General features: G+C 47.5%; 1 protein-coding gene across 5 annotated transcripts in view; it reads right to left on the reverse strand.

Moving 5' to 3' along the window:
- The window catches only part of MGRN1 (mahogunin ring finger 1), a 55381-nt gene that overhangs the window by 38854 nt on the left and 4511 nt on the right, over positions 1–12016 (reverse strand). For all 5 annotated transcript variants that reach the window (XM_069870149.1, XM_069870153.1, XM_069870148.1 and 2 more), the window contains exons 2-3: positions 7935–8053; positions 5434–5522 (exon numbers count right to left, since the gene is read on the reverse strand). In XM_069870149.1, coding sequence (XP_069726250.1) covers positions 5434–5522; positions 7935–8053 — 208 coding nt within the window. The remainder of the gene's footprint in view (positions 1–5433; positions 5523–7934; positions 8054–12016) is intronic.

The raw sequence follows: 12016 nt of genomic DNA on the forward strand, positions 1-12016 counted from the left end.
CACATTCACTGAGGTGTAATAACTGCTGCCTAATTAAGAGGGTTCCACAGTATGAATTCTCTTTAACACCGCACTGAACAAGAACGATATGTTCAGCTTCAGCAATTTGCTACAGAAGGTGCGAAATAAAATTTCACATCAGTACAATCAAATAGAATCATAGAATAATTTGAGTTGGAAGGGATGTTAAAGATCCTCCAGTTCCAATCCCCCCAACCATGGGCAGGGACACCTCCCACTGGATCAGGCTGCCCAAGGCTCCATCCAACCTGGCCTTGAACACCTCCAGGGATGGGGCAGCCACAACTTCCCTGGGCAGCCTGTGCCAGGGCCTCCCCACTCTCATGGTGAAGAAATTCTTCCTTAAGTCTAGTCTAAATCTGCCCCTCTCCAGTTTATACCTAACAAACACACTTATACTAACGTAACCCTAGCGATTCACTGCAGTGCACACTGGCATTGCTGGCTGAGGAACTTAGAGAGCTTCAAACAAGACTTTTGCCAGTGGTTCACCCAGGTCAGAGCAGCACATCAAGCTCGAATATACCCAACACACTACTATGAAGAAGACAAATGCCAAGAATGGAGAATGCAAACATCTGCAGCAGCCTAGACACAACACAGAGTGCAGCAGACAGTGATATTTTCACACCAGTTGCATTCAAATAAAATCACGGCACCTGAAGGCTGTAAACAAGAATCAGTCCAGCCAGCAGGGCAGGTTTGCCTTGAAAGGTTGTGGACAGCCTCAGAACATTTTGCTGGACTGACCCAAGAACATAGATGGCAACAACCCACTCACAAGTGTTGTGTGTCTAAGAAAGCAGCAGCATGAGCTTCTGCAAATTAACTCTTGCTGTGCTGCCCTCCATCAACCCAAGGGCAGCAGCGAAAGATCCAGGCTACAGTTCACTTGTCGCTTCTTCCAGAAGAAGGAGAGTAAAGGAGGAACCAGCACCTCTTAAAGGCACGCACGATTGGAAGCTTCTCCACGACCTGGACCCACTACATATATAGGGAATATTGAACCAGAGATGCCCAATGCACAAGAGTTACAGATCAATTCCACCACAGGTCTGGATACCTGTAAAAACTGCCCTAAGAAACAAGGTGAGAGACGCGGGGGAGAGCCCATCAAAATAAAACATGCCAATAGTAAAATCATCGGCTGTTTCGTTTTCCACGTGTAGCCTCACAAAGCATACAGGTTCCCAGATCACCTTCCTGTTCTTAACTTTACCTCTGCACTCAGAACATGCTTCCATCTTTTCAAGAAGAAAAGGGGTTAAGCCTAGACTAGATGAGATCTGTTGCCCTAGGAAACCACTGAGGGGCCACCACCAACTGCAGTGCCTGGAGAGAAGGTTTCTGGAGGCTGCATCTGCCAGGAAGGAGCGGAGCCAGAGCCCTGTCTGCACGCAGCAGCATCACTGGAGCAGGGACAAAGTATACAGGCCTGAACAGTGACAGCCACACCAAGGCTGTGTACACATCTCCCAGCTGTAATATGTGTGGTGCCGGAGGTGAAGAAAATCTGCCACATAGCAAGGAGTTCAGGACAGAAAAGACTGCACGAGCAACTACACCAGCTGGTAGCTGGACCAAGGAACAAGCAAGAACTACTTTGGTGCATACTTTGAGAGGCAGAGACATCTCGTGTTCCATTTCACAGTGCAGGACTGGTGGGATGTAACATCAAGGGAGTAACGAGACAAAATCACACGTTTTGCATGCCTTCCATTTTTGCAACAGCTTTGGCAGACAAGGAGGTGGTCCACGTGGTTCAAGAGCTCCTCTGGCTCCACCTGCACTGGATGTTTACAGAGTACATTTAGCCGAGCCCTGCACACAGTGCTGATGTGAGGTGGCCACAGATGCATGCACGAACTTAGGAACCAGTGACTTTTCTAGGTGTGCTGTTTGGTCATGCACACGAGATAATCGTGCAGCCTTCACAATCACGTGTACGGAGCAGAGAGACTGACCACTTTTGAGAACAAAGAGCTCATCCAATGTTATGATGGAAAGGGCAAAGCGGGATGACCAAGAGAGCTGAGGCCACTTGGTTTGGCATCACTTCTGGATAAAACAATGGAAATGCTGGAACTTTTTGTCTGTCTGTTAAAGAATTAAAAGACAAAAATATAATTAACAGCAGCCACGACAACTTTATAGAATAGGTTAAGTTGAACCCGATTTCATCCCTTGAGATTGAAAAAGTTTGACCAATGACCTAGCAGATGTGCAGGATAAAAGCTAAGTATCACTTGCCTTACTGAGGTGGGATACGTGTTACAACAGTGTTAGGGCAGGCACTAAGTGAAGGAAGAACCAGCTGACATCTCTATCAGCATTGACATTCATGGGAGATCATCATCATCTAGCGGAGGCTTCTCTACCTGGTTGGTTCTGCAGAGGCTGGGACAGTTCATCACCACCCAGGGCTGGGAGGCAGCCATCCCAGCACGCTCACCAGCACCACCTCCACCACAGCATGAACCGCTCCAAGGCTCAATGTCAGTCCCGCTGTGCTGGAAAGGGAAGAGGAGGGATCTCCCTTCTCTCACTCACAGAAACTCACCTGTCTCCCCTCGTCCCTTATCATCTGCCTTCCTTATCCAAAATGTTTGGGATTCCCGCTACTCTCCTTGATATCGCTGCTGCTTCAGACACATTCCCAAACCACTGCAGTTGCCGATTCCTTTGGTGCTTTTGTTCCACAACACTATCCAAAGGCCATGCTGAAGCAGAGAGACTGACCTATGCAACTCTTCCATGAAACACATCCCCTCATGAGTTTGTTTTCCTCCTGCAGCTGGAGGTGTTTTCATGGTACAAGTGAACAGCCAATACCAGCCCTCAGCTCTGAAACAAAGCTTCCAACCCAGGGCCAAAGAGGGACACACAACAGACACGAGGCAGTCATCTTCTGTTAGTGGTTAATAGCAAAACTCATGCAGCACTCCTCTGAGGTTCCTAAGTCTCATCCTGCTAGAAATCAAGCGCTTACACAAGGTGTTAAAGGTTCAGAAGTTCAACACCAATATCCACAGGTTGATTGCTTCTCTCCAAAAGTGCCCTAAATATTCAGGAATTGGCAAAGCTCAGCATTTTGTTGGGTCAGAGCTACGCAGGAAACCCAGAGCAGACATTTCCTCATGTTCCTCCATAAAGCCTTACACTCCAAACTATGGATCAACACCGTCTTCACAGGTGAACAATGAATTTTCAGTTAAGCACAAGTTTAAACAAGAAGCTTGTGAGGTCTTTACCATAAGAACCTATTTTACACTTAAGACACTTGGCTCCATATAATTTTAGTTGATGGAGGAGGTGGTAAATTAAACTTAACCAGTTCTGGAAAGAATGCACAAGTCTCAACCACTGGTTGTAAATAAACCAAGCTGGAGAGGGCACAAAGTGTCTTTACGTGCACAGAGGGAGAGAGGAAAAGCCTCCAGTCCAGAGCAGTAGAAAAGCACAAGACAGAATGTGCTCTCGGGAACCAGCAATTAAAATCTCATTTTGGGTCTACATCACTACAAAATTAAATACAGTAACATTGGTGGTGGTGTCGTCAGCACTAACACAGCAGCTCAAGAGCTTCATGAGGCAGAGAAAGAACCCATAGGACCAGGAATTACGCCCTGGTATTAAACCTCAACACTGTGAAGGTGCACGGACACCACATTTCACAGAATAACAGAATCATTAAGGTTGGAAAAGACCTGTAAGCTCATCCAGTCTAACAAACAGCCCAACCCCACTGTGCCCACTAAACCATATCCCCAAGTGACAAATCTACATGCTTTTTGAACCCCTCCAGGTACAGAGACTGCACCACTGCCCTGGGCAGCCTCTGCCTGGGCTTCACCACTCTGTCAGGAAAGAAATATTTCCTGATATCCAATCTAAATCTTCCCTGGTGCAACCTGGGGCCATTTCCTCTCACCTCACCACTTGTTACTTGGGAGAGGAGGAGCAATTCCCAACAGTCCAGAACTGCAACTCTGCTTGAGGGTACAAGACATGCAACCATGCTGAGCCGGAAGACAGAACTGCAGACACTAAACCCCACCAACTCCTCCATCCACGGCAAGACCTCTTCCAGTGAAAATGCCATTTCCCATTTGGCTTCTATGAGATGTTACACTGCTTACATGGATGCCTGCAAAGAGAACAAAATCCCCCTTCCACAGCAAGTCTGGGAGGAAAGCAAGACAGTTTCCTAGAGAAGTATTTCACCCTTTAGCTAAAAAGGCCAGATGGTGTTCAGAGCAGTTTACCAATGGTTACTTTTTCTGAAGTTCTTCCCTCTTTTCCTGTTCAATCAGGTTTGAAACCACAGGTACTGTTCACTTAAAAAAAAACAAACCTAAAGTAAGTAAAACCAACCTTCAGTTTTCACACACAAACAAACCCAGGGTTTTGTGTCCTTGTGACTCAAATGACTCACATTTACGCCACACTCTCAGATCCACCTTGGCTGAGCACTGAAGCTGGGCCCCTGCCAGCACTCCAGCCCTGCGCCTGACACGTGGAATTTGGGAGTGACTCAAGGAACTTTGAGAAACTCTCTGCCTGGACACCTGCCCGGTCGCTCAGACCAAAACAAAGTGTGGTTTGCTGGGCTCCTGTACCTCAGCCGTCTGTTTGAAAGAGGCAGCCGCAGGTCGGAGTGTTAGCCGCTGTGTTTAACCCAGCTAGTGCTGGTTTAGATTTCAGTGTAGAGCATGAAAGGTAACACATCTCCAGGATGTCCAGACCTTCTCCTATACACGGGTCACAAACCATCTAAACCAATACATAACACTGGGACCAAACTTTATTTTGGCATTAGGAGAAACCCGAAGAAGTTTCACTCAGGATCAGTCTTCCCAGCTCATGACCTGCACCAGGATCAACTGCCTTTTGGCTTCTCCTTGCACAAGAATGCAGAAAGGAATCTGTCTGTGGGGGTTTATTGACCTGAGTAACATCTTCCGTTCATGCTAATGATTTCATGGGTTTGTTTACCATTCTGTCAGCCCTGCTGAGACAGATACACTGCTGATCCTGTTTGGAAACACTGATTGCTCAAGGTTTTCCAGAGATGTCGTGGCTGCCCCATCCCTGGAGGTGTTCAAAGCCAAGTTGGATGGGGCTTGAAGCACCCTGGTCCAGTGCAAGGTGTCCCTGATCATGGCAGAGGTGGAACTGGATGGGCTTTGAGGTCCCTTCCAACCCAAACCATCCTGTGATTCTATGGAGTCTGGGGGTAGGGAGCACATGAACCACCAGAAAGCTCTGATCACAAGGGAACGCAGAAGCCTCTAGACATATCTAGCAACAAGGACATGGAATTCAGCTATTTCTCCAAAACCTTATCCAATACAGCTTGGTTCTGGATGACAGATTGCTGAGAACAAGGAAGGGTTCAGGCAGTGACAGTACCTCACCAGTCGGAGAGAGTCTTTGCGGATATTCACCAAACTTCTCAGTGTCTTCACTGGCTCATGTGGAGCTGGAGTTACATAGGGAAACTGGAACAAAAAGGCACATAATTCTCCTGTTATTGTACTATAAAAGGTGGCAGCATGTTACTTGGCATACAATTACCCAAAGCAAGAAACATCAACCTTTAAGGGTACTCAGTAAGACAGCCACAAGAAACAGTAATAGAGAATTTTATTTACAGATGAATCAAGCACATGGGTGAAAATCCTGCTCTGGCCCAGCAATAGCTCACATTGGGAGTACATGCTTTAAGAAAGGGCATTTTCACAAGCTTTTTTTCTGCACCCTGAATTCTCAGTCTGAAAAGCCTTGCTCTCACTAGCTTTTATTTCCACTAAAGAAACCACCTCCAGCTTCAGCAGAAGAAATGCAGCTCTTTCATGTGTGTTACAGCATGCAAACAGTGACTTGACTGCTAATCAGCCACCCCAATCCCTGTATTATGAGGAAAAACTCTTTCTATTCTGAAACAATGGGACAAATGTTCTGGAAAAGAAAAGAAAGACATGGGGACAGGGGGGCTCATTCTATTCTACAGTCAAGAACCCTTCTCTCACAGACTGTCTTTTAAGTAAAGGATGATGATGCTTCAGACTGAAATTCTCTTTACTGGTCATAGAGTCTCCTGTACAAAATGCAAAGGAACTGCCACTGTGGTGACCACAACCTGCACAGCTGCAGATCTACCTGCTGGATCTCCCATCTGGTCAGGGAAGGCTGAAACTGAGGCATCCACTCGCACAACTGCCAGGTTTGATAGGTGCTTAGACTGGAGACACAGCTGTGCTCGAAGGCAGAGCAACAGCATGACACAAGGGTACAGCTTACGTGACAGGATCTCAGGCAGGAGGTTATTGTGAGTGCCTCCAGCAACAGTGCCACCACGCAGACTCGCTAGAGCTGGGGTTCTTCAAACACACATCTCCTAGGTGCCCTGCAGCGTAGCGAAAGTGACTGACTAGAACGGGAGTACCAGGGACCACCAATATATGACTTTCCTTAGAAACACAGAGTCTGCTGAACAGGCAGCTGAAAGCTGCTGCAGCTGGACTTCAGGGCAGCTCCAAGACACAGTCCTTCAGTGCTGTCCCCTCCAGCCACAGAAAAGCGTAGGAGGGGCAAGAAGTCATAGCCAGAGGCAAAATGTGCTGTTTCCTCACTGACATGAGAACATCACAGAAGACCCCGTGCCACAGCCAGCAGAGAAGGCAGCAGCAGCAGCTACTGCTCTTGCACCCCAACTTCTTGGCGCTGTGGCTGGTAGCACTGCTCTACACAGAGCAGTCGAAACCTCAGTCATTCCAAGGCAAGAACTTGGCCCACGCTCAGAAAGTCATTTTGCTGCTCTGTGTTCAAGTGGTTTCTTCCCTGAAGATTAATCAGAGCTGGCAAAGGGCACTAACTTTACATAGGAAACTACACACCACAGCAGCCTCCCTCTCTTACACCTATTTGGCAAAGGTCCCACTGCGTTAACAGCACGGTTACATCCAGAACAATTTGCATCTTAAGTCCCTCTTTCCTAATTCTGCTGCTCATCTGCACTCCCTGCTCCAACAAGGGCTTTCTGGATTCTCCCTTGTCCCACCCTGCAGAGTCCTGTTAACTGCGGTGCCGAGAAAACCAATGGCACAGCCCAAGGACAACTCAAAGCAGAACGTGCTTGTCGCTGGTCCAATTCAAATAGTGAGTCACCTTGCCTCAGTTTCTCCCTTCTGTAAAGCAGCAGTGATACTGAACCGCCTCCAAGCACCACAAGCACGAATTCACTGGCAGTCAAAGCTTTTCTGAAGATGAAGACCTTGACATCAATTTTTCTTTTTCATGTTTTGAAGCTGCATAAACAACTACAAGAGCAGCTGGCAAAGCACACGGCTCTTTTCCCTTTCTTCTCCAGCACACTGAAAACATCTCCAAATGGATCCTGCTCTGCTACCTTTTGTTTCTGTTTAAGCAGTTCTGAAATGCCAGAGAAAGGGCTCAACACTGAGTGGAAGTCATCCAGCATGCCCAGGAGCCCCGTGAACCTCAAGCTCTGAGAGCGCATCTGCTTCCCCGCCTGCTCCTCTCTGCAGCACATTTTATGCTCACTCAGGCAGGCGAGTCTCATGGAAAAAAGCCATAAGAATCTCCAAAATCGGTGTTTCTGAGTCCCTGCCCTTCTTCCCCCACTATTCCTTCCTTCTGCCCTAAGTGAAAATAAGCCCAGAAGGTGAATGCGGATTCTTAGAAAAACTCTGCTTGCACTTGAACAGCTACATCAGCCAGCAAGGCAGAACACGGGGCGGGGAAGGCTCCTGCACCTCAGGCTCTGACGACGCTCCCCAGGTACTGAGGGTCCCTCAGCTCTGCATGATCTTCTAGCACAAGCCCTACACAAGGCTTTCCAAAATAAGGCAGAAACAAAAGGGTAAAATAGACAGCATATAGGAACTTGCCTGAACAGGTCTATTCCCGAGGAAGTTTAGATCCATGTTCTCGCCAAAAAGGTAGCCCTCAGGGTGAGGGGTGTCAAACTTCTCGCCTCCCATAAAGAAGTGACTTGCAAAGTAGTTTCCTAGAAAAAGAAAAACCACAAAAACCCCTCTAAATGAGTGTTTCCCAGAGAGCAGCTGGTCTGTGCAGGTTTTAATTCACAAGTATAACAGAGCACAAGACAGAAAATACTTGCTAATTCAGTCCTTCCCTGTACTACCAATGGCCACTGCCAACAGTAGAAGCAAAGATATAAATAGCAAACCCTACAATCAGTCATTACAGTGGAGATAAGTCCATTTGAACTTGTTTTCCAGAGAAGGACAGTAAGAGTAAGCTCTTTCCAGTATTGCTCAATCCTGATGAATTCCTCCTCTTCTCCACCTTCCAGTGTGAAGTCCAGCCCCATGATCGCGATTGACCTGCTCATTGCAGAATGAGGCATCCTCCCGCTGCAAAGCTCTGCGCAGCCACAGGGGCTCCTGTTGGGCAGTTTGCTTTCCCTCCCCTCTTTCACTCCCATATCCCAGCGCTAAAATCACACAAAACTAAACATTAACCATTCTAAATGCAGAAACATGGATGTCTGGAAGAGATAAAGCCCAGGACCGACTAAACCGAACTTCAGCTCTGAAGCCTTCACGACAGATTGGTTTCACTCATCTTTTAAGGCAATGCACTAGAGCACAAATTCCAGAAGACGAAGCGCATTTGAGGTCACTGCGATTCCAGAGCAGAGAATTAATCAGATTAACCTCAAAGTCAAACTAAATCAGTTCAGATGTATGACAGCATCAGGGATGTAGCACCTTCCTAGAAGGACTCCTAGAAAACTGAGGTTTGAAATTCATGGAGTTAGGATTTCAGACCACTTAAGGATCAGAAGAGAAGTCCAAAGGACCGAGCCAAACGTAGATTCGCTTCCTAGGTGCAATGCACAAACAGCATAAAATCTGTTTTAAAACGAGTCATTACAGAAGCAGTAACAAATCATCTGAATGGTTATGGAGGCATTATGGAAGGATTTGCAGTCCCTTTCACTAGGAACAAGCATGATTTACTCTGAAATGGAAGGGCTTTCGTGAATGGCTCTGTTTTTTCCATTAAAGGCTTCTTTCCTTCATGCTTCAAGAAAGCCTCTTCTTTCTCTGCACAGATGGCAGTGCTTTATTGGCGATGGTAGTGCTCAGCTTTGCTGAGCTCAGCTGACAAGCATCCAGATGTTTACACTATGGAAACACATCCTTCTTTCCAGATACAATCATCAGCTCCAGCACAGGCCCACAATCTACCCAGAATCTGTCCTACAGGATCAGCACAACAAAATGCAGGTGGCTGCAAATGACAGGCAATCTTTTCCCTCCCAGAAGCAACAATCTAAAAAGCAAATCTGCATATAATCTCCAAGCATAGATAGCCTGGTCCAGTCTCTCCACCTGAGACACAGTGCGGCAGTTTACACTGATACCAAGGCTCAGAAAAGCATGAGGAACACTGGAGTTTAGGAATTAATTTCTTATTTTACATGGGTCAAATAAGATTGGGGTTTGGAGCATTTTGTCTGATTAACTGTGAAGACAATGCTTGTGCAGGTTGTCTGCGATCAGTCAGACAGCTCCTGCGTATGCCGTGAACGTTCAGGGCTTGACACACCTCAGCAAACCTGTATTCCACAAATTCAGAGCAGAGGTTTTCACAGAATCACAGAATCACAGAATAACCAGGTTGGAAGAGACCCACCGGATCACCGAGTCCAACCGTTCCTACCAAACACTAAACCATATCCCTCAGCACCTCGTCCACCCGTGCCTTAAACACCTCCAGGGAAGGTGACTCAACCACCTCCCTGGGCAGCCTGTTCCAGTGCCCAATGACCCTTTCTGTAAAGAATTTTTTCCTAACGTCTAGCCTAAACCTCCCCTGTCGGAGCTTGAGGCCATTCCCTCTTGTCCTGTCCCCTGTCACTTGGGAGAAGAGGCCAGCACCCTCCTCTCTACAACGTCCTTTCAGGTAGTTGTAGAGAGCAATGAGGTCTCCCCTCAGCCTCCTCTTCTCCAGGCTAAACAACCCCAGCTCTCTCAGCCGCTCCTCATAAGGCCTGTTCTCCAGCCCTTTCACCAGCTTAGTTGCTCTTCTCTGTACTCTCTCCAGAGCCTCAACATCCTTCTTGTGGTGAGGGGCCCAGAACTGAACACAGTATTCGAGGAGCGGTCTCACCAGTGCCGAGTACCGAGGAGCGGTCTCACCAGTGCCGTGGAAGAAGTTCTGCCTAGCAGGCACAGAAGACATAGAGGTCAGTGGGTGGGGACTTGCTCCCCATCACTGAAACCCACACCAGTAGGAGCCAGTCATCCAGAAGTGCACGGCCCAACAGCCTCTCCAGCACCTTGGGATGAAAAGCTTTCTCTCATACAACCACAGTGACACAGAGACGCACAGCTCACACCAAGATGCACAACTCGTATGGTTGAGGTGACCCCCACAACACAGCAGCACCTACTGGAAACCACAGCTTCCATTCCACGTCCAGACCGAGAGCTTCCTTCACCTTCCTGCTAAGCCACCTCTTGCGACGTTAAGTATGTTCTCCCAAAGGTGCTCCCTTCACAAGCAAACATGAAACCCAGGCAGTGCCAGTCACACAGAGCACGAGGAAAACCACTTTGAGAAGCTCAAAGGGGAACACACAGGCAAGCAGAACACCCCAGGGCTCTGCCAGTGCTGCTACAGATACAAAAGCCGCTGCGTTCACAAGGTCTCAACAGCAAAACTAATAAACGAGGATGGCAGCAAACTGCCTTCACAGCTTTTAGTGGCGAAAAAAAAGAGATATTCTGTTGCAAGCTTTCTGAAACCAGATGCTAGAACACCACATGAAGTTCAAAGCTCCTAAGATAAGACCAGAGTTAGGAATTATTCCTCTCAACCGCTGTCACAAGCCCCTGAGGGGGTGCCCAAGGTGGAGACAAAAGGTTTTAAGGAAGCAACTCTGTAAATATCACACCAAGGACTAAAAGCACAGAGAAACTTCAAGAAGGAAAAAACAAGGTGTCCTCTCTTCCAGTCACTGTGATGTCCACACACCTAGCTCAAGACTGACTTTTAATGTCTCTAAAAGGCTTGTGTGTTTTCTATGCACTAAAATCCTGCTGCAGCTCCACCGCTAGGCTCTATTTCCAGCTCCAGACAGCTGTAGGCGTGCAGCCAGACCACCCATGTCCCCCAGTCCATAAACCAGCCCTGCCCTACCTTAGGCAGGAGCGGCAAGGCCAGCATTACACAGCCATAGACTGGAGGGGGGCAAAAAGCACCATCCTCTTTGACAGGGAAAAAGAGAAAAGCAAAAAAAGACCTGTGGATTAACCCTCCACAGGGCTGCTACAAAGCGAAATCCCCCAGGAAAATGCAGTAACACACATCCGAGGAAAGAATCATGCGTGGAAAACCAAGGAAGGGATAGGAGCAAAGAAAAATGGGGGCTTCAACTCTATTTCCCAGAGTAAATCAACACAAAACATGGGAGGGCATTAGATAAAAGTGAACACAAATGGCTGATACTGCTAAAGTGAGGTGAAGTGCCAGGAGTGGTTGTAGAATAAATCATTGTGGTGGAAGACTTTACCCAGGACAGCCAAGTCCTGCTCATTGGGTTGTCCCTGCAAAACTGAACTGGAACCTCAGGCTTCTCCAAGGCATCAAATGGCTCCAAAATGGTTAACATTTAGTCCTACATGGTAGGGGGTTTTCATTGTCACGAAGGTACCAGCAGTAAAAGCACCAGGCTGCTCCAGCTGTAACTACCTCAACCCAGCACCCTAAGCCCGTGACCACATAAACCTGATGCACAAATGCGATGCCCGAGCGAGATGTTTGCAGGGAACACAACACCTGCAATGATCAGGAACACAGCATCAACACAACTGCAGCCCCATCAAAACAAGGGCTGTATCATACAACGTTCATTAAAAGAAAGAAATGAACGCCCATTTAGGCTTCTCACCATTACTAGAATTAACAGGGAAGTGATAGAAATTGAGTGCTTTTT

This window comes from Phaenicophaeus curvirostris, chromosome 16, assembly GCF_032191515.1.
Source record: "Phaenicophaeus curvirostris isolate KB17595 chromosome 16, BPBGC_Pcur_1.0, whole genome shotgun sequence".
NCBI classification, from domain to species: domain Eukaryota; kingdom Metazoa; phylum Chordata; class Aves; order Cuculiformes; family Cuculidae; genus Phaenicophaeus; species Phaenicophaeus curvirostris.